The following is a 22,395-nucleotide window of genomic DNA, read 5'->3' as shown; positions in this document are numbered from 1 at the left end:
TTTGAACTACAAAATTGCATACCACCCAAAAAGTCAAGCAACCACTAGCACCCTCTAAAAACGGGGGATTAATTCAGAAGCCAGTTAGCCCGCGTGTTCATCTTAATTTCCCGGGGTGAATTCAATCGCGCCCCGTCGTATCGAGCGAGGAACTGTGAAATTACTCTTGAAATAGTAGCACAGAAGTGCCGGCAGTCTGTAAAAGGCAAGAGCATCGCAACCGAGAGCGCTTGATGCCCGCTGATGCCCGTCCCACACGAATTCCGCGCTAAACGAGCGCGAATTGCTGGGGGCGCCTAATAAAATCGAGCACCTATATACCGAGAGGCTGCTAGATATCCGGCTATCGAGTAATTTTCGTGGAAGACCATGTCCCGGCGGCATCGTATCTCCGAGATACCAAACCGAAGACATGCCTTCCGTCTAATAATAGCGGCAGTCCGCTCGCGAAGTCTGCGCGATCCGCTCCCGGCAGTCTTCGCACGAAAATCCGTCCCGACCGTTCCAATCACCGTGGTTTCTCTCCACGACGAACGACAATAACAAAAGAAACGAAAAACATAAAAAAAAAAAAGAGAAGGAAAAAGAGGAGAAGAAAACGACTAGAACTCGATCGACAGACCACGATTAGGAGACACGAGGGCGCATCGAGGCATCCCTCTCTCCACTGTTTGCCGACTAGAACGACCTTCGAGAGAAATTGAAACTGCCGTGACGATTTGTTTCTTTTTTCTTTATCAAACGACACCCGACGAGATCCGACAGAGGAACGTGCGATCTTTTACGAAACACAGCCGACAAAAGCGACGACTTTAGTTCGGAAGGGTGGGATCTTGCCGTAGGGAAGGTTCTTAAACCCGTTGAATTCTGGAGATCAGTTCCGAGAGGAACGACACTATCGTGCCCCGCGGATATTCGCCAGTGCTAACGATACTGTAGCATTAGCGTCGAGTATCTGTGAAAGGATTAGTCGGGCACTATTAACCGAACCGAAATCGAACGTATACCGAATTAAAAATGTTCGCCTGTTTGTGTGCCTCGATGAGAATGGAGGTAGGTGGATCGAGCGTCCTCTTCGTGGAACAGTAGTAACGTAACTGCACAGAGTGATCTGAGGATTTTTCGCAGAACGTACACTGACTTTTCGTGTAATAAAAAATTCGTTGAAAGTGGGGGATAAAATTTCCATCCCTTCGTGGCTCCGTTATTGAAAGAATAAAATGTTTCTGCTTGGTATGTGCACACTTGACTCGGTACTGATTGAATGCATCCCACTTCTCGTCTTTTATTCGTCCATTTCGATTTACATTTAATTGCGGTATTTCACATTCGTCTGTTATTTAAATAATTACTGGGAATGTGGCTAGAATTTTTTACCCGAGGCGAACAGTACGTTCTGTATAGTACTCTATTCCTTCAGTCATTGTAAACTCTTAGAGCTGTAAAGGGTTGTATTCTAGAGTAGAATTCGTAAATAAAAATCGAGGAAAGGGTTGTTCAGTCGAAGTACGAGTCAAGTGCACGCATGTCCGCGGAATCGTTAACGGTTCTTCACGATTTTGTTCACTACACTGAAAAAGTTCTAAGGTAAAACTGTTTTTAACAGAAGGGCGGTGTAGCTGAGGCTAGAATTAAAAAGAGAAAATTACAAATTAGATCTATTTCTTTCCTTTTAGGGGCCAGATATCGTTACCCTTGTCTCGCCGCGCAGTTGGTCAAGGAGACCGAAAATCTAACACTACCCTTAACACGAAAAACGAACCCCACACGATGTTAATTAACATGCAATGTCGCGCTCCCTCTAACCCCCGCCACCTCTCCGCTCTTTCCCCCCACCTGTCGTCCACGGGTTTTCCAAAACTGAGTTCCCCGCGAAACACGAATTCCCCTCGATTACCTCGCACGCCGTTGTTGATGCAAATTGTCGCACGCAATTTTGTACACCCACACCACTCTGTAATCGCAGTTGTTCCTCAAATAAATCGTTCAACCGATTCACCGCCGAGTTTTATTCACGCGAACAATACTTTATATGTGCAGCAACGATTCGACGAAATGGAAGCGAAAATTAACGACCTACGAGACCAAATAGAGACCATCAAAGCCGAGAAGAGTCGTTTGGAGAAGCAGATAGAAGTTGAATCGGAGGTAAACTTTTCTTTTATTTTTTTCTTTTAATAACACCTGTCTGGACTCCCAAAAACTATTCTAATGGGTTGAATCACGTCGAAGCTCGGTATAACGATGTTTCGTTGGATGATAAAACTCAAGGAAGTACGTAGTTACATTAAAAAAGAAGTGCACGACAATCCTCGTAGTTCTGATGAAAATTAATTTGAAAGGGAAAGTTATGATTATCGTGTTTGATCTTTGAAACTATCAAAGTTATGTGTTTCAGAGATTTTTCCATCGTCGAATCAAAGGTTCAGTCCTTTCTTTCCTGATGATTAAGTTTGTGATTGTTCAAGTTCAAGTGTTCTATACATTTTTATGTAAAATTGTAATAGAAGTCTAATACTTTACAAATAGTTTTTGGGATGTTCCATGTTGCATAATAAATGGAGTGGAGTTTTGTTGGGTCATGGTTATGAGACAATCATTAGAGTTGATATAAAACTAGTTGATAAATTAAATGGAGGATTATAAGTAGCGTTGCTCATGTAGGAAAGTGTTTTCTCTGATAGCACACAGACGTCTTGGAGACGTCCAGATTTTCAAGATGTCTTAAAGACGTCTGCTAAACTCCTTAAGACCTCTTTAAGACCCCCATTATTCAACACGGCACGCAAACTACAATTTTAATAAAAATTCTAATAATTATAATCTAATTTTAATGAAGATTAAAGATTTTAACTAGTTTGTAAACGCAAACTTTGTACACGTATGATTGATACATTATTATGATGAATTTTCTGTTTCTTTTATTAATAACGGAGAAAATAAATATTGGGCGATAAATCATCTACACATTCAAGGAATTGCATCCACCGAATCATAGTCATCGAGGAATGAGAGTGACATAACTCACTGAAAAATTGCATTATATATTATTTTAATTTATCATTAGTTGTTGAAACGAGACGAAAGTGAATTTTGTCTTCTGAAAGACTTATGTAATTCCCATGGAACTTTAATTCTACTTGCGTTACGACGATTGTTGTAACGTAAACCTCTTTCCCACTTTCGTGGCTGTAAAATTTTATCACACGAATTTTCTTACCATTCTGTTGAACCAGAAATGACTTTCATATTCGTTCAGTATTTTATATCTTTCGCAGAAATTTCCCCGATTTTCTACGACTTCTTTTCCCTTCCTCGATTGGTAAAGAATTTAGCGATTTTGTATTTGATCAAACATCTCTAACAACACCGCTATCAATTTCATACGTTTTTCAAATAAAAGCTTCAGCTAATTTCAAAATGAGTATTATACAACTACTGTGCAGGTCACACCTGATTTTGAGAAACGAGTATAGTCAAAGTTTGCCATTGAATAAAAAGTGGCCAGAATTATCAAGATAACATTCGAGATTTGCCCACCCTGCCGTTATATCATCAGACGCTCAGCTAATCGTCAAGATTCCGATTATCCGAGGTGATGGAACACGATTTCTTCCTCGACAGGAGCTGCAGGGGCGTCTACACGACAAGGAGCAGAAAATCGAAGTGTTGGAGGTGGAAAAGCAGACGATGAAGGAGCAACTGGAGGACAAGGTGATTGAGCTGGAGAAGCTGAAAGAGTCGACGAAAAACGAACCCGATACCACAGCTGAACGGGAGGATCTTCTCCGCGAGCTGCAACTGCGCGACGAGGAGATCGCAGAGAAGAACCAGAGGATCGAGCAGCTGTCGAAGGACCTGCAGGTGAAAACTCAGAACCTGCAGAAGCTGGTGAACACGGAGCTGTGGAGCAAGAACAAGGAGATCGCCAAGCTGCACAACCACATGACCGCCACCCACTGCCACGAAAGGAGCCGCAACAAGTCGGACATCGTGCAAGAAAGCGCCAGCGCGCAGCTGTCGACGCTGGTCAAAGAGCTGAACGACATTGGTATAAGGGTGACGTTTACCAATGAGGTGATACAACTGAACTACGCCGACGGCAGCGAGCCCATCGACGTAAAAACGATGACAGACTATGTACAGAAGCTGGTGACCCAGAAGAATGAACTGGAGAAGGAAGTCGACTACCTAAAGTGGCTGAAACTGGTCTCGAAGCCGGACATCGCCACGGAGATCGACGGTTACGGCGACAATCAAACGGAGAGAGCCAATAAGTATTGCGAGCTGCTGCGCACGCACTTGAAGGACCTGGTGAAATTCATGAAGGAGATGCTGAAGAACGCCGATCGCGCGGACACCATCGGTAACCAGCACAAGAGGATCGTCCTCGATGTTCTCATGAGCTCCAAGATACTGTCCGACGATTTTGTCAACGCTCTGGAGGGCATTTCCACCAACGATCTGCTGTTTAATCCGGACGAACTGAACGCAAGGTTGATCGACAGCTCCGTGAAGAAAAGTCGATCCGAGAATCTGCTCAGCGCCGCGAAGAATCAAGCCTCCACGCAATCGGACTCGGAGGCGTTTTCGGAGCCCGATAGAACAGTGTCCATGGCCAGGATCGGGCTGCAGGAGACGCATCAGAAGTCCTCGAACCGACCCAGGTTCTCCAAGTACACCAAGACATTTACCGATTCCGAGGACTCCTTGGAATACGTGCCTTATCACAAGACTTATCAGAACGACCTGAACGAGTCCGAAGCGAACCACCAGATACAAGAACTGAAGGAGACGAACGCTTATCTGTATTCGGAGCTCAGTGCGCTTAGGAATGAATTGACTAGCAAGATTTCCTTCGACTGTGTAAGTATGGGTTCTCGTTTTAATGTAGAATCCGTGATTGTTATGGAAATTAAGTTCGAACGGCTGTATTTACGGTGGAGTGGTCTCTTTGTTAACTTCCGCAACGTCTGGAAACTCAGCCTTTACAGGCTTTCATAGACGCGTATTAATTTGTCCAATTTGTGCGTGAATGTGGAATGTAATATTGGCTGAATGAAGAATGGGAAATGGTATTTAAGAAGGAAAGTGATGATAAAAAGAACTTTGAACGTTTCGTAGTTACCTTTTATGTATCCATGCGTACTGAAACCTTCAAATTTCATAGTAATTTTCGAGAAACCCTGCACAGTGCTTCATCGTGCTTTTAAAAGACGTACCTGTAAAATAGGAATTAAAGGGAAATGAGAAAGCAGAAATTAAGCAAAGCTGAAGTCTTAAATAGAACTTTTTAAACATTATAGGCATTCGATGAAAAATTATCGCCGTTGATCGCCAAATTAGAAAAGTCGCAGAAGTTCTGCGAGAAGCTGCAATCGTCTCTGGAAAAGAGGATGTGCGAATTTCACGCGTTGAAGAAGGAGAGCAAACAGAACAGCGCTCGCAGGGTGCAATTAGAAAAGAAGCTGGTCGATCTGGAGGGCATGGCCGCGGAAATGAATAAGCAGAAGGCCGAATTGGTGCATTATAAAGAAAACGCTGAAAGAAAAGCCACAGAAATGCTACTTACGCTCAACAGAGAGAACGACACGGTAATCCTTCTTCCAGACTCTGTTGCAAACGCTTCTTAAATGAATCTGCATCACTATTGGCGACATTCATTGCTATCTAATCTGACCTGACCAACCCGAGTCCAAACCTCGTGCTAAACAAGTGTTTGCACCATGTTTAATTACGATTTCATGTTACAATTTCAGTTGAGGACGCGAATCAAGAAACTGGAGGACGAAAACGAAGCTGCCAAGGTGAACATATCAGCGCTAACGAAGGATCTTGATCATTTAACGCTCTCCCACAGCCAGATCCTTGTGGAGAACACGAAGCTGACGAACGACAAATTACGCTTGGAGCAAGAAGGGAGGAAAACAGAGAGCAGATGCGACATGACCATCCGTTCCATGCATGACAAATTTAATAAGGAAGTAAGGCTTTCGGTTACTAGAATCCGTTTGTACCACGCGCAGTGGTCTTTACACGTCGCTTCATTTTAGATCTCGGACCTGAATCAGATCAACGAGTCGCACAGGGCACGGCTACAAGAGCTGGACGTGGCTAACAAAGAGCTTAGGAGGCACGTTGCAGTTTGCGACGCGAGTGATTCTGCGCCAAGCTCCAGCGGTGTATCTTCCATACCTGTTGATGCTATACTCAAGCAAACTTGCGACGACATCATGCAGGAATACCAATTGTACAATGTTAGTATGCAGTCTCTGTTAAGGGGGGACATAACACCTAGAGAGGGCAAAAACTGATGTCCTTTTAAATTTTTCTTTACGAAAGTATTAACATTATATTGCACAAGTATTTTTTTTTATTAATTATGTCATCTCTGCCTGTAATACTTGATTTTTGTGTGTAAAAATATTAGTCGTATGACACAGTTATAGGGGCTACTTACAAATGCGCCATTCCCTCTTCATGTCGACTTCTCATGAGATTACTTCCTGTGTTAATCATTCCCCTTTTTGCCCCATAAGCTATATACACCTGCTGTAGCTACTCGCGAGTCTGTAATCATACACTTAGGGAGAAACCATCTACTGATAGCCTGGTTACAATTACATAAAGAAACTGTAATTGATTTGTTACAGAATTCACAATACTGGGTACCTATGAGCTACCCAACCCTTGGTGGACGCAGTAAATCAAGTTGTTCGCCAGATTTAGGGATCGAAAGTGATGCGGCGATCACAACTATGAGGCCATTGAAAGACACTTTGAAAATTACAGAGTCCATGACTAATTTGTTGAGCGACGAGGATAACGGAAATAATAACAGGCCAAATCGAGAAGTGGATAGCGAAAGTCCGTTACCCATAGAAGGTATTTAATATAAGGTGTTAATATAAAGGGAGGTAATATCTTATGAGAGTCGTGGTACACAAACTGAAATATCAACTTCGTGAAAATTCAGTGGTTTTGCCACGGACTATACGTTAAACAGCGATGACTCTGGAACTATATTCGACTGAATTACAGAAGCCGGTAAAGTCGGTAAAAGTCCACCACTCTCGTACTACACTTTACTTCCTCAATTTCACAACCCACACTTCACAAAATATTGGAAACCTCTCCATATTTCATGTGAATTCTAAATGCTAGTGTCGCCGTGATGGTATTCTATTCGGAATCGATAACGTTGCATGCGATAAGAAAGTGGTATGTGGACTCCAAAGCTCCCCGGGACATGTGACAAAAATTTATTTATTTAAATTTGTATTAAAAAAAATTTATTTATTTAAATTTGTATTCATTGATTTTATACAATTTAACCACTGAAAACAAAAATAATTTTTTTTTATAAAAATATATAAATTCAACGGGATCTAGGTGGTGGGGGCACTAAAGGATTAAAGACTTTATGAAATCTCTGCTAATATGCGTATAAGTACTACTTTCTTAACATTTTGCAACGACATAAAATAATTCCCCAAAACATTATTCTTCAGGTCTAGATGAAGTGGAAGCTTTGAAACAAGAGAACGAAACGCTGAAGAGACGGCTGATGAAAACGAGAAGGGCATTGGAAGATACTTTTCAGCATCTTTCCACGTCGAATAAAAATAAGAAGAACGTCGAGAAGGCGATAACGAAGCAATTACAGATCACGAAGAGTATACTCAAGAAAACAAGAACGTACGAAGAGCCATTAGATAATTGACAGAGGTGGGAAGACTAATGCGAGCAAACGAAAAAAAAGCTATCGTGTACTGGAAGAGGAAAAGGAACGTAAAGTCGCTGCTTGTTGTATATTTTAAAAACTGACATCACCATTTATTATTTTCTTTTATAATCGCGCTTTTACCATGCGTGCTCTTAGCTCGCTGCCCAATTCTTATTTCGTTTTTAAATCACGAACAATCGTTATCAAACGCACTGCAATTTTATAAATTAACGAGCAACGGCCGCCTGTTGTGTCTTGTAAAAGCTACGAGAAAGTATTTTCATACATGCGCGGGACGCGAAGATAGGAAGGAAACGTAGAGACGAAACGACGATCAAAAGCGTACTTCGCGAACCAACGTGGAACTGTATATTGCGAGTTTTTGTATATAATCGTGTACCCGAGCCCTTTTGTAGATTGTTTCTTCTCTTCGATCTGTGTAAACGTTTCACAGACTCGAAAACTGCCCCCGTTCGTCGTGTTTCGTTCTCTCGGCGACTGAAATTCGCGCGCGTGTACATATGAACGCCCGATGTATCATTACACAGCATCTGTACATAGTCTTCGCAAATAAAGTGCCATTGACATTTGAGGGATTTTCTATGACTACCTTTGGCAACTTAATAAATCTGTATTTATATCTATATATACTATTATATAAAGAGAGAGCCGTTTTTTATGTTCGCGCAAAACTCACGACCTATTGAACCGATCTTCCTCAAATTTTAACACGTTATTCCTGCATACTCTACGATGGACATAGGCTATGTAGCATGTCTCAGAAACGCGTTATTAACATGTAATTTACGTGTAAACATTTCATGTGTACGGCTGTTTTGCAGACCACGTGACCCGTGTATAAGACTGCTACTTCGCGCGCGCATGCGCATATTCGGCACGCGCAATACCTCGCCCGCAGCAGTAGCGTGATGTCACCACCAGATGGCAAAGCTTTTCGCGCGCTTTCTCGCTAGAGAAGTGCATTACCGCGGACATATATGTTAGAATGGTCGCATGGTTAAAAATTGCTGTCGCAGAATTATGTGCATTCCGTGTGGATGTTACTTAGTATACCCCGGGTGCGATCAAATTTTTGAAGATCACCCATTTTTGCACGACGACGTATGCAATACGAGATTTGCTACTCAGCTTCACCCGAAATTTGGATTCTGATTTTATAAAAAAAAATTTTTTATTCTATTTATTTATATTTTTTTTGTGAAAATAGCCATGTTTATCTGGATTAGGTAGGTATAATGAGCTTGGGACAATTTTCGTGATACCCCCCGGGAGTTTACCGTTCGAAAATGCTTTAGGCGACACACACAAAAACTTTCTGCTTTATGTATTAAGATACACTGGTGAATCCTGGACTTATAAGAGTGAATGTTACCGGAAGGTTTGAATTGAAGAATTATGATCCAGGAATTAACTAGGTATGTAAACTTAGGAGAAGTTCAAATAGGAGCGATTGATAAAAAATATTTGCCATCATTGCTCCGGCAGATGATGCGTAACAACAATTCATCCTAATGTCAGAAAATCATTATACCAAGAATGTTATCTTCTCCGAAATATTACGAAGAAATCAAGCTTTTTTCAAAATACTTAATATCCTTAAAAGATATTAATTCTACTAAACATGAATTAGTCGCGCTAATATCTCGGGCGAAACCGAGATGGGGGACGCTAGTATTTTATAAGGTAACAGAAATTCTTCAACTCGTTTGCAGTTCTTTTTAGGGAAGAAGTTTGCGTGTATTTGAAACTGGAAAGTTCGTGAACGAGAGACAGTTGAAAAATAACACATTGTGGTATAGATTACGATAGAATTTTTATTATCACTCGATGACTAGATAATAATATAAAGATCCGTAGTAACTCGTGTCGATGAAGTTATGAACTGCGCCAGTCACGCGAATCCTTCTCTTTATCTTTATTTCTTTTTATTTTTACTTTGCGAAAGCCCGGCGAGGGGCACGTATTCTCATAACTGTACAACACATTCAATTCTTCTACCCGGCGAAATATACCTCTCTCTCGTCTCTCCTTTCGTTTCGAGTTATCGAATTCTCGCGGGTAAAACGAATGAGGGACGAAATATTATATATACAATTCTACAGTGATATTTTTCCTTCGCCGCGATCCCAGCCTGTGCCGCGCGATGCGCCTTATCGGATGCTCGCTCCTTCGAATAATACGAGGCGTACAGCTTTCGAAAAATAGTTACAAATTTTGTGTAATTTCCCATCAAATGAATTACAATGACGCGGGGCGTTGACGAACAAACGCGAGACTTTCCCGCGCGAAGCCAACCGAAGCGCGCCTCGTATTATCGCGCATGCGCACAGGAAGTCGACCGCGGAAACAGCGATCGATCGATCGAACTTGGAGCTTTTGATTATCGATTCTTCGTAACCTAGCCGTGCTTTACATACACCATTTTATACATAACACGCGTGTACGCGTCGAGACGAGGGCACAATTGACATCGTTATGAGATTTGATTACGGAAAATCGCCGACACCTTACGAACAAGAACGTGACTAAGGGCCTAAGCGCGCGGCGACTTTTTGCAGCGATACAGTCGCGATACACGCGCAAAGAGGCCGGCGACGCTAGCGCGATGCAGTCGCTGCCCGTTTATCTTTGCACACTTGCGTAACACAGTCGCGATGCATCAGCGATACAAATGTGACGCAGTGTTCGGAACGATGGAGCTGCAGTGATGGAGGGGGAAACACCTACAGAAGCTGTGGTAATGTGTGCGTGACTGCGCAGGCGCAGTTCATGCACACATTACCACCGCTCCTGTAGGTGTTTCCCCCTCCATCAGTGCAGCCGAATCCCTCCGAACTCTGCCGAACACTGAGTGAACGCTTAGTGATGCGTTTGCACCGATACAATTGCTGGCAATTGTTTCAGTTGCCCTTCTGCAGCGACACAGTCGCGCGATTGCAAAAAGTCGCCCGGTGTGCATAGGCCCTAAGATTCTTCCAACTGATCGAGAGAAAATAGTCACAAAAAGTTATCATACTCTTCCACTAATATCCTGTAGATAATATTAATTACGCAAATGAATTCGCGCAATTTCAGAAGCGATTCCATCCAATTCACGGCTCCGTTCGTAAAGCTGTAACTGTACAATTGTAATTCGTTTAAGTTAGATCGACCGATCGGAATATCTCGATCGACAGAGATCCTCTTATGTTGTGAATCGGTAAAAAGTGACGCAGAACGAGTGAAACGGTGAATTTCTAGACGCTCGGTTTCATCGACGATAAGTCACCTTTTATCAACCATCCATTGCACGTTGACGAAACCGAGCAGCGATCGTGTAATAAATCACGAGGGTAGGGCTTATTTTTGATTGACAGCTGACGGAGGTTTGACGTCGATGACACTTGTTAGAGGAACACGGGACACTTTAGAAACGCATCGCGATGGAAACTAACGCGACTTCCCTGTAACGAATCCAGTACACAGTAAACTCTCGCTATAGGCTCGCGCTCGGGGCTTGCGGCGAACGCTCAACGCATAGCGTTGACGACTCCGAGCCGCTGGCCGGCGAGGCAAATAGAGTGGTAGGCACGCGAAAGACGAAGCGGGATAAAGTATCCTGCTCTCTCTCTTTCGTAACCGACGGTACCGTCGTGTCGACTCTTAAGTCCTCTCTCGCTCGCTCTCGGGTTCTCCCGCTCTCGACCCAAGGATTCCAAGAAATAGCGACGCGCGTTCAATGCGTAGTTGAAACCCGCTCATAACGAGAGTTTACCGTCACGCGCCCGCGCAGAAGTGCCCGTTGAATGAACATGTGTAGCTGTTCCACGGTTCACCGATCGGAAGTAAAGTTTTCGTAATGAAATAGGACACGGTTAATGATTCACACTCAACTGTCATTCGGTTACAATTAAAGATCGCGTTCCGTAGATCGACACATTAAAACGTTTGTGGTAGAGATCGGTGTGAACCAATTCACGTGGAACACCCTCGCGGCGCCTGTCCGCGAGCGATTCCACGGAAAGGTAGAATGATCCTGATTTGTTGTTACCGATTGGTCGCGAAACTGGCCAACTCTGTAGCACTAACGAGAGAGGAGGCTCACTGGCTGGACGAGCGTCTTTCCTCATCATTCATCATTTTTGTTTATGGCACACGGGTTGAAATAAAGGAGCAGATGAACGTACATAAATAATTCTTACAACATTGGCTGCTTATAATTGACTGCTTTGGTAGTGAGAAACGATTCCAATGACTTCCATGAAAATTTACGGGGTTTGAATCCTGTAAGGGGTAGTATCTTTTTTATAATTTTTTTTTTAGGAATTATTGATACTCATCCGTTCCTACATTTTAAGGCGGGTACCATTGAAAAATGGCTCGACCAGGTCGAGATCTCTCCCTGTAAGTTTGTCCACACTGTGACATCGAGTATTGATAATAATAAAATGAGATCGCTTATACGGGATGTTTCAGAAATATAGGTATGAACTTAAGTACCTCGCACAGCTTATCAAAGGAAATACGGCGGCTCTAGTAAACGTAGATCTACAAGCTAATTGTGTTCCGAATATTGGATTCTGAATGTGTATTGTAAAATGGCTGAAATCTCGAGAATTCAAGAGAATAATTAATCTGAATTCTCCATAAAGCCGGGAATCCACTTGGAAGCTAACTAGGGAACATCCCAAACCCGGAAATTCAAAAAATTCTGAAACTTTTTTGTTTGCTGCCCAAATTGACGCTAAGGGGGTGTAATTGGCCCCTGAAAATCCGGTTATTTCCCGATTTTGAGATATTACCCGTAAACTGTAAAATATTTTTCTTACCAAATAATAGATCTAATTAAAAGAACTAACCTTTGTCTTGAAACATTTTTCCTATCTCTTACAGCTCGCGAGTTATGATATAAAATCGGAAAATAGCCGAATTTTCAGGGGTTAATTTCACTCTCTTCGAGTGAATTTGGGCAGTGAGCAAAAAAGTGCGTTGTAATCAGGAGGAAATCCCCTACATATTCATAGTTTCAACAGTTTTTTAATTTTCGGGTTCAGGATCTTCTCTTGTAAGTTATGCTATGCGATACTACGCTATGCTATACTACGTTTTAAAAAATTAAACGTTTCCACCAAAAGCTAAGGCTAAGCTGTGCCATGCTATGCTATGTTTTATAAGAACAGCTCCAATACAGCCTTTTTCACCAAAACCTACGTTTCTGTGCTGTTTTTTCGGGTTAGCTCGACGTAGCACGAGATTGCCCCGTGAGTGATTTTTGGGAAACATAGTTAGGCATAGCACAAAAACGTAGCAATTGGTGGAAAAGGATGTATTGAAGCTGTTTTTTTAAACATAGCATAGCATGGCACATCTTAGCTTAGGTTTTAGTGGAAACGGTTCCATAAGAATGTATTGAAGTTAATCTTTTACTTAAAACGTAGCACCGCATAACATAGCATAGCACACCATAGCTTAGCTTCCAGGTGGATTCCCGCCTTAATTAATCTGAAATATCCTCTGAAGCTTTTTATTAAAAACGCAGGATATTTGAGAAGTGGTTAGTTTGCAAACCAACGTCCAGTAAAGCTTCTCTATTTCATTTTCTACCTTGCATTACCCAGTTAAAATAAATTTACACCTATATCTCTGAAACTCCCTCGTGTTGCAAGTGAATCAACATGATCCGTCTGATGCTTCCCCAAACAAACTCTTCTGCGCGATGCCAACGCCTTGGCCAATAAAAAGTATCGAAAACCGCAACGCGTTCCCGTAATGCGTTAACGGCTTACCGAGAACTCGTGAGTGCTTCAGAGTATCTAACTTCCGATCTCGAGTTTCGTTTGCGGACGGCGTCGCTCGTGCAGAGATCACTGTACGCCGATCCTCTCTTTCCCCTTTATCCATTCGCCGCTTTCTTCATCCTTACCGAAGTACGAGAGAATCTAATCTGAACTATTTACAATAAACGATACCTGAAACTCTTAGCGTCACGTAAGCGCAGTACACCGCAGAAACGTGGCCCGATCGACGTTCGCGAGGTGAGCGACGCTATCCGAAGCACGGTCCCGAATCTACGGTCGGTCCGACGGAATTGTGTCCCACGAGCGTCGCCACCTGTCGTTCAACGTCGTGCCTTCTTCATGCCCCGATGGTCCCCGAACGACATCGCGACGTTACGTCCTCGAACGGCGGCCGAGATCGTCTCTGATCGTTCGTTGGGGTCCTCGGGACGCCTCGGTACCGACGAACGTCCGGCTCGCGACACACCTAAACTACCCTCTAGTTACTTCTTTTACTCGACGATTAAAACTCCAATAGTACCGGGAAACGAGGAACTTGTACATAAATATATTTAGGTTAATCGTACTATCGAATTGCGTACCGTGTGATCGCGCGCACTAGGAGCAGTGACACGTTATACGTCAGCGCCGTGTGGCGGCGTCTCGTCGCGTCGCGTCGTTTTCAATGACGGGGAACCGGCTGGGACGGTGGTTGGGTGGGTGCGCAGAATCGTCCACCCGTGGCTGGTGTCGGTTCTCGATCGACAACCCTCGACCGAGGCCCCCGATTGTTGGTACACCGTGAACACACCGGGATCCCCTCGAGATCGAAGCCCGAGGATGCAACGCTGACGGTCGACGGGATGGTGGACAGGCTGGTCTGATGGAGGGCTCGAGTTAGTCTTTCAACTGAGTCTTGCCACTTGCCGGAGGTGTGGTCAGGTGAACGCCTTGTGCCGATCCGTTCTTCGAAACGGTGGTTGGCGACTCGCTGGTCTGCCGGGTTATGTGGCGTAGTGGGAATGGTGGTGAGCATGCGGGGGTGGTGGTTCGCCTAGCCATGAATCCGGCGAGGGGGGAAAGTCTGGGTAACCACCCCCGCCGCCTCCGCCACCTCCACCGCCGCCTCCGCTCGATTCGTTGCTCAAATCGGACGCCGGACCCGGCACCATGCTGCCTGCGCCCCCTGCAATAATTTCATCATGGCATTAGTGCTTTTGGGTAGGGAACAGCCGAGGGATATTTTGAATAACGCGTCTACGTGGGTCAGTGGTGGGTAGCAGTGGCGCACTTAGGATTTAACCTTTGGGGCGGTCGAGTTGGACGAATAAAAAAATATTTTTTTAATGTATATTCAATGAAATTCATTAGGGGATTCTAAAACTTTATTTGAAGGATAGAATCCAGGTTTCATTTTTTTTTACAAAGCTCTCGAGTTACTTCAGTCGTGATTATATTAATCTCCTTTTTCCTCTTTCCTTGGGGGGTGCCAGGGACCCTCCCCCACCCCTCTGTGTGCGCCACTGGTGGGTAGCAATTATCAGAAAATTTTCATAAAGAGAACAAGCTTGGATTCGACAGTGAAGGATGGAAAAAGTAAGCTAAAAGTACGAAAAATCTAACATAATTTCAAATTTCCTATAACTGAATATTACAATCCAAGTACCCAATTAATTTTCTGAGTCCTGTTGAGGGCCTGAAGTTCCACTGTCGTGGACAGCGTTTCAAATATGGTTGTTTGAGGATGCATGGCAATTAGTTTCGACGGGGCTTAAGTAAAAGTTGTACTGATGCATGGGTTGCAGATTTAGAAATGATAGAAAAGTTCATGTAAAATTATACATGTCCTGTTTGGATTTATGTATTGTGTAAAGTGGAGTGGACTTTTAGGTTCCCAGCAGTCCCTTGTGATTTTTGCGAGAGTCAGTGAGAAGTTATAGTATTCGATAAATTCAGGGTAGTACCTATTTTGTTTAGAATTTGGAACAGAGTAGTATGGGGGAAATATTTCGTAATGGCAGACAGCGCATTGTTCACTTACCAAGGGTGGTGTAGACTGAGAGGCCAGCATCCGGTGGATATGGAAACTGAGGTGGTAAGGACGGTGATCTGGACGTTGAGAGATAAGGGGGAGTCGTTGCACCTAAATAACCGCGTGGAGGGCCTCCACCTGCCCCATTTCCACCCCCACCTGGACTTGCGCCTTCACCATCTAACCCCATGTTCACCACTGTGCCGTAACTGTCGTTGCTCAAATCTAAATGCAAATATCCATTTGGTTAATGCGGTCGTCGGCGGCGAATATTTCCTACATTATATTATAAAGTTATAGGGCGATGTATCTATGCTCTATTTCTTCCTTCGCTGATTACTTAACGACCAAATGGAACTGAATTAAAATAGTAAAGTGAGTTAAAATATTTAATCATTCGAGGAAAAAAGTTTAAAAAAGTTTTCTTAGCATTTCCAAATCATATTACACAAAAATATAACGATGAATAAATAGAATGGCACTTTTAGATTTTTTTTTAAAAAGTGCCAGATTACAACTTTATGTACTTTTAATGGATGCACGCTAATGAAATTGGAAATGTGCAAACTTACAAATTGACATGTGATATACCTAAGACCTCTATATACATTTCAAAATCAATTACCACGGGAACCAAAATTCGTACAGATAAATTTTATTTTTCGTATTTTGAAATAAACGCAGGTATATCACGTGATCAGTTAATTTCAATTTTCTTTTTCAGAGACGAAACGTGGTAAAATAGTAATGCACGATATTAGGAATGTAATGAAATGATATATTAAATAAGTAGAGCAAAGTTATTATTCGGCGAGTATTTCCGTCGAGCAAAAGAAGGGCACTTGGTAATGAACTTCTTTAAAATTTAAACAATAGCTGAAGTCTACGTGGCTTTATAGCGTGCGTGGTTAACGGTAGGTATAAATTCGAGGATGGCCCGCAATCTTCCTGAAATCTCGGACACGGTGAACCGGCAGTTAGCCTCCACGAACTCCTGAATAATTGACGCGATCGTCTTCCCCTCTGCTAAACGCTCGAGTACACGAAAGCTTACGTGTAACCGACGTTAAAGAGAAAGCAACAGAAAGAGCAGACACCTTTCAAACTTAAGTCTTCCTGCGCTTCGACTTGGAACCAGACATATATCTATAACACACCCCGTTGTAAATTTCACCTGTCGCGAAAATATAATCAAATAGCCAGTGACTATACTCGTGCGTGAGAAATTGTAATTCTGCTAGCGTGTCGTGCAAACATTTCCAAGTATTCTCCTCAGAATTTGTATTAAAGATTTTTCCAATATTTAAAATTTTTTTTTTTGCAAAGCGCCGCTGGAAAATTCAGTCTTCTAGGATAAAAAATCACACGATCCGAATATATTTGGCGATCCTTTGCTATGCTTTTAAAATTTCCTCGTTTCATGAACCGAAGGGAGAGACGAAGGGGGGTGGTTGGGCATACAGAGGGGAAGCTGGGCACATTTCGTGATATTGGAAGTACAAATAACGCGTTATTGGTCGCTTTTCAATGCTACTTCCGACAACGGGCAACGATTTTTCGAATGCGGGACCATTACGAACGGTGCCCGGTATGGAAATACTGGCTCTACATAGTGCAGATTCGTACGCAACAGCGGGCAGATTGAATTAATTAGAATGGTGTAAACAGTGGGTGCTGCGGCAGTTGGGATTGAAATGAACGGAGCGCATAATCGGGAAGAATTACGTACCGTGGTGACCAAAGGTGGAGTCCAAGTCGACCTTGAGTTCGTCCTTATCGAGAAGCTTATCGTGCCTCGGCGAATGTCCGCCGGCGCCCGTCCCTTTCATACTACGGAAATACTGGGACCACCTTGTTCTACCCGCATCTTTTTTCAGTCTCTTCTCTTTTGCTCTCCTGCGAGAAGGAAGGGACTGTTGTATTACTGTTGCGGTGCAATGTAACAAGGAGCACAGGTATACCAAGCAATAGTGAGGTTTGCGGGCGGAGTTCGGGAGAGATTGGGAAACAAAGGTGCACGTGAGAGATCTACAGTTGCCAGCCCATCGCTAGCACCACGGCCGAAACACAGGAGATTTGGCAACGCTGACATCAGCCCTATGAAGATTATTTTGAAGCCGTTCGCGTCACGTGGTATTATTGTGGTGTGTGGATATAATGTGGATCTGCTGTAATTATTTAAGTGTAATTTATGTGTGTGGTGAATAAGTGTTCTAAACAATATATTAGTGTAAAGTTTTAGAATGACAAAAAACAGAATAATACAGTGAATATAAAACGACCATAACCTCCATTTCAGTAGACAATTCTTTTGTATTTGTATTAATAAATATGAAACTGTAATAAATCAGTATGAACTATGGAGAGAGTACGTCTTTGATATTCCTTTACAGTTGCCAGAAAAGTGTTGCATACCCAAGTGCAATAACAGTTATGCAACATCTGATGCAAAATATACCCCTGTTTTTCGCTCTCCTCGGTATGAAAAGTTAAAGACAAAGTGGATAAAAGATATATGTACCAAGAAAAAATTGGGAACCCAGTAAATGGTCTGTGGTTTGTCAACAGGCTTTTATTAAATAATACCTATGTACAGTATCGTTTGATCGGAGTCATGTTTTTTTGGTATGCGACGTTGCCACATCACGTGTTCCAGCCTGTACTAGAGATGGCCCTGCTGGTACGCAATGCTTGATATTAAACGGCACCTCAAACCACGGATCTAATCTTCCCTATCCACAAAATTCGCCTCGTGCAGACGTCATCCGCTTGCGCACGCGCATTTCAAGGCCTCGTTAATGCTTAGTATACCTATGCATCGTGTTATAACGGTATGCAGAATGTCTGAGGCACTTGTAATGATATAATAAGAAAACAGTTAGGGGTGAAACTTTTCTTCTGATTTGAACGAGCAACTAATTAAAATAACAGAAACTTCGGGAGCACTTCTGTTCCTCTCACAAATCAATGCTGTACGAGTTCTTTTTAAACAGCATGTGCTTGCTGTTTATTCTGCTTTGGGGATACTAAAAGAAATTCAATGGCTACCGAAAGTACCACTTTTATCTATATAGAAATAAAATAGGGATATGGTTTATGGTAAGTAAATGTTCCAATTACATGCCTGCTTCTTCAACGTGACATTCGGCTCTTTCCAGTTAACTATCATCAGTAGTAGCTATCAAATTGTCTGGATTCACTGCCCTAGAAGATGCAATAAGTTCTTTTTTTAAGATTACTAAAATCCTCAACGCGTGGTTGATACACAAATAGTCTGTAGATGTCGTCATAAGTGCAACTCAATATCGGAGATGGATATGAAGATTTATTGTTACTGGAAGATATTAAACGATGAAAATCAAAAGAATTACTAGGAAGAATTCGTGCCAGCGAATTATATTATCATATAACACAAATATCTCTCTCAGCAATATTTATATTCACTTCGTTCGTGAAAGTTTATAGAACTTGAATAACAAAAAGTTGCTTGAATCACTTAAGCAGACCACAGTTTAATGCTGTCCAAAGTCATATAATAATTTCTACATTGAATCTGAATAAAAGTGATACTTCCAGCGATTGTTGAATTTATCTTGATATTCCCTACGGTAAAAAAAAAATCAAACGATACTATTCAAGACACTCAACCGTGGTATTTTAATAAAGACGTCACATTTCTGAAGTTTCTGTTACTTGCATTTATCGTTCGATCAGGACGCGTGAAGACTTTTTACAATTTCTTTATTCGATTCTCGGATGTGCCTGAAGAATCACAGTTCTAAGAGACACTTGCGATTAGATAGGACTATGTACGTAGAAGTTAAGTCCCCCAGAGTGAAAACTACATAGAGACTTCGCGAAGGATACCTTCCCATCTATCTTAAACGCTATTGATGAATCAATTTCCTTTTGTCATTAAATTTCTATAGACTACCGCCATCAGGAGATACAAAGTATCAATTTAATCTCCGCAGACATTTTTCAAGGGACTCCGATTGCATCCAGAATTGTGGGAAATGCTCGCTTCAAGTGGGTTTGAGAAAAAAAACAACAAAAAAAAACGATTCGGCACGTGTGCATTTTTGCAACTTTCGCTTTGCTTTATCTACCGCCATGCGGCGACAGAAATTGTGATAAAGTGCGTTACTTCGCACAAGTAACCACGGGATTAACATCGAATACGGACGTGTAGCTGCATGTACCACATGCGCTCGTTGTAATCGATAAAGCGATTTTTTTTTTAAACGTAGTTTGTTACATTGTACGTAACAACACACGCTACGCTCTCGAGAAAGCGATAACGACTATTGCAAAAAATGTCTGAAGTCTGAGATCTGAGCGATAACTGATAATTCGCAACGCGCACCGGTGTACATTCTGCGTAATGTTGCCATGTACGTTAGCAAAAATTGTGCGATGCAAATGTGGCTTTCGAGGTGGGAGGATTTCGAGTAATTCATCCCCCTATCAGAATTATTAAATTTATGATTATTACTAATGTGGATGATTATCTGATAATTCTAATATTCGCCCTTTTAAGCATAATGATTGCCAATTATGGTAATCCGAGGTTGCTAAGTGCGCAGCTCAGTAGGGAATCAGAGCTCCGTTTATTTTTGGAGAATCAGCTAATGTCAGGGGATGATAATTCGGTTTCTATAACTTCGTATGTGTGTAATTATAATTTGTCTTATATTTTTAGATTATCGCAGAAATGGAGTGGATGAGAATAATCAGCGGCAATAAGTGACCTACGTAATATAAAAACAGTTTAATTCAGACAGATTAGAGACTTGTTCAGGTGACAATTGATACGAAATAAGAAAATAATGATTGATACTGGGTGATTGATATTATGTCACTAAATTGAGAAGAAATATTGTGCACTTGATGCAGCCAAACCTTTTTAAATTTTTTTAGTGCGTGCAGTAATAAAGGGCAAGAATATTGTCCTATTGAAGTCCTTTCTAAAATAATAAGGATCATTATAGAAATTGAGAATACTTATAATAAAGCAGCTTTTCGAGTAACAGAGCAAATAAATTCACATTATCTTGTCTATACAGAATTTACGATCGGGTATGCTAGAAATGGCTTCAGAGATCCAGATTAAACTGCTTTTCTATGGTATCTTAACTACTGGACCCAACAACTGTCTATATATTTCTCGCAATCGCATAAATTTCCATGAGTATTTAAGTACTGCTTAAAAGTTGCCATATGAAAGCTCCCCTTTTACTTTCATCCGTTTCAAACGTTCTCACCTTCATGGATTTCCTATGTAACTACCACTTGTAACACGTGTACGTCTAAGAGTTACTTGTACGCAAAAAGAAATTAAGATTCGTTGAATTTTCGAATTTTTTTGTGGGGAAGCAATCGGATTTTCAAAGAAAAAATAGAACTTCTGCTTGTTACTAAATATTAAGGGGTACCATAACTCTTCTTAGGCAAGTCAAATCTGCAAAATCTCCTATAATAAACTAAACCCTGCAGTAAAATAAGATCTATAAAATTGATTTGAAACTTTCAGAAATTCTGAAAGGCTCTGCTAACATGGAAGACACGTACAGACAAAAATACTAATTTCAAGAAGACAGATATTCTGATCTAAAATGAAAACAAACTTGCCTCTCACATAGCTATATGTACCTAACAGCATCATGGAATTTAAGTAAAATTGTAAAACACTAATATATATTTTCTTCAACTTCATTATGGCGTTTCTAATCTTAACTGCTGTCAATATGCTTTTCATATATTGCTAATTATTTAAATCGCCATTGAACAGTAACATTTTGAGTGTCGCAAGGTTTGGGGAAATAGCGTTTCAAGTCGGTTAGGCCTTTCCGAGAGATCGCTACAATCGAAAAAGGTTTACTTGACGCGCCCAGAACAAACATACGTAAAAACACTCGCCTAATACTTTTGATGCTTTCCAGAAAATGTAAGCGTTCATCTATACGCAGGCTCTTTTTTACAGAGTGATTCTTCAGGCCAAAATAAGACGAAAATCAAGAATGAGGAAATTGCGTTTGAAGCCGCGTTTCCGAGTTATTATTTGTTAAAAATACTCTTAAGAAGCGTCTGACGCGAGAGGGGCTTAGACTACTGTCGGCGCGCAGTAGTAGTTATTCAGCATAGCTTAGGCACAGCGAGAGGCAGTTAGGGTTGTTTCGATACTTGTACTCGTTACTTGCATCGAAATATAAGCGTCGATACTACTCGGGTATCGATCCATTAAATATTGGCATCGAATAAATTATTATTCCTCTTAAAAAAAAGTACTTCTGCATTATCCACGGTGCCTCGATTCCTGTAATCATTTCCTTTCACACTGCCAACCACTCCAAAAGAAATAAGAACAACAGAGAAGAATTGTTGTTCAATATGTTTTTACCAGAAAAATACATTTTATATCGTGGCTATTTATGCGGCGAGAGGACGCTTTGCGTGGAAGCTTACGGTGTTTGTGGCTAAAAATCCTAGTTGCCCACTAGAAAAAACGCGAGCCAACAAATTTCCTCCCTGGCCTCTTATTATTTTAACATGATTGAGGATTAAAGATAAAATTAAAAGAATTTCTTGTTGCGCATTCGATTTGATTCGATTCAGACACATTTATTTCGACACCCGATACTTTAGTCGTATTTACTAGCATCGAAGCAACCCTAGAGGCAATGCCCCGTAGCCACCTAGAAAGACCCATCTGATGCGTAGCGTCGTACGTCATCGCTACGACTAATTGTAAGTTCCTCGACGTGAAAACACGCCGACGCCAGACAAAGCGTTAATGCAGTCACTGGCCAAGGGCCTGCAATCTTGGTCGGACTTGGAACCAGCAAAATTCACATTTGCGG

The 22,395-nt window shown here is 41.9% G+C and overlaps 2 protein-coding genes across 10 annotated transcripts in view; one reads left to right on the top strand and one right to left on the bottom strand.

The window, feature by feature from the left end:
- The window catches only part of Cnn (phosphodiesterase 4D interacting protein centrosomin), a 58,524-nt gene extending 50,206 nt beyond the window's left edge, over positions 1-8,318 (top strand). For 5 of the 6 annotated variants that reach the window (XM_076831287.1, XM_076831286.1, XM_076831283.1 and 2 more), the window contains 7 exons: positions 2,041-2,148; positions 3,625-4,866; positions 5,307-5,594; positions 5,760-5,984; positions 6,054-6,257; positions 6,654-6,885; positions 7,512-8,318. In XM_076831287.1, coding sequence (XP_076687402.1) covers positions 2,041-2,148; positions 3,625-4,866; positions 5,307-5,594; positions 5,760-5,984; positions 6,054-6,257; positions 6,654-6,885; positions 7,512-7,723 — 2,511 coding nt within the window. In that variant the 3' untranslated portion in view covers positions 7,724-8,318. The remainder of the gene's footprint in view (positions 1-2,040; positions 2,149-3,624; positions 4,867-5,306; positions 5,595-5,759; positions 5,985-6,053; positions 6,258-6,653; positions 6,886-7,511) is intronic. The other variant, XM_076831289.1, reaches the window with a different exon arrangement.
- Positions 8,319-12,539: 4,221 nt separating this feature from the next.
- Lim3 (Lim3 homeobox protein) overlaps positions 12,540-22,395 on the bottom strand; it is an 81,283-nt gene continuing 71,427 nt past the window's right edge. For 2 of the 4 annotated variants that reach the window (XM_076831305.1, XM_076831306.1), the window contains exons 5-7: positions 17,265-17,431; positions 15,545-15,760; positions 12,746-14,689 (exon numbers count right to left, since the gene is read on the bottom strand). In XM_076831305.1, coding sequence (XP_076687420.1) covers positions 14,508-14,689; positions 15,545-15,760; positions 17,265-17,431 — 565 coding nt within the window. In that variant the 3' untranslated portion in view covers positions 12,746-14,507. Of the gene's footprint in view, positions 14,690-15,544; positions 15,761-17,264; positions 17,432-22,395 lie in introns of all 4 variants that reach the window. The other 2 variants (XM_076831302.1, XM_076831303.1) reach the window with 2 other exon arrangements.

The sequence above is a fragment of the Andrena cerasifolii genome, chromosome 2, assembly GCF_050908995.1.
Source record: "Andrena cerasifolii isolate SP2316 chromosome 2, iyAndCera1_principal, whole genome shotgun sequence".
Classification (NCBI taxonomy): domain Eukaryota; kingdom Metazoa; phylum Arthropoda; class Insecta; order Hymenoptera; family Andrenidae; genus Andrena; species Andrena cerasifolii.
This window is presented reverse-complemented; position numbering and strand designations above follow the sequence as displayed.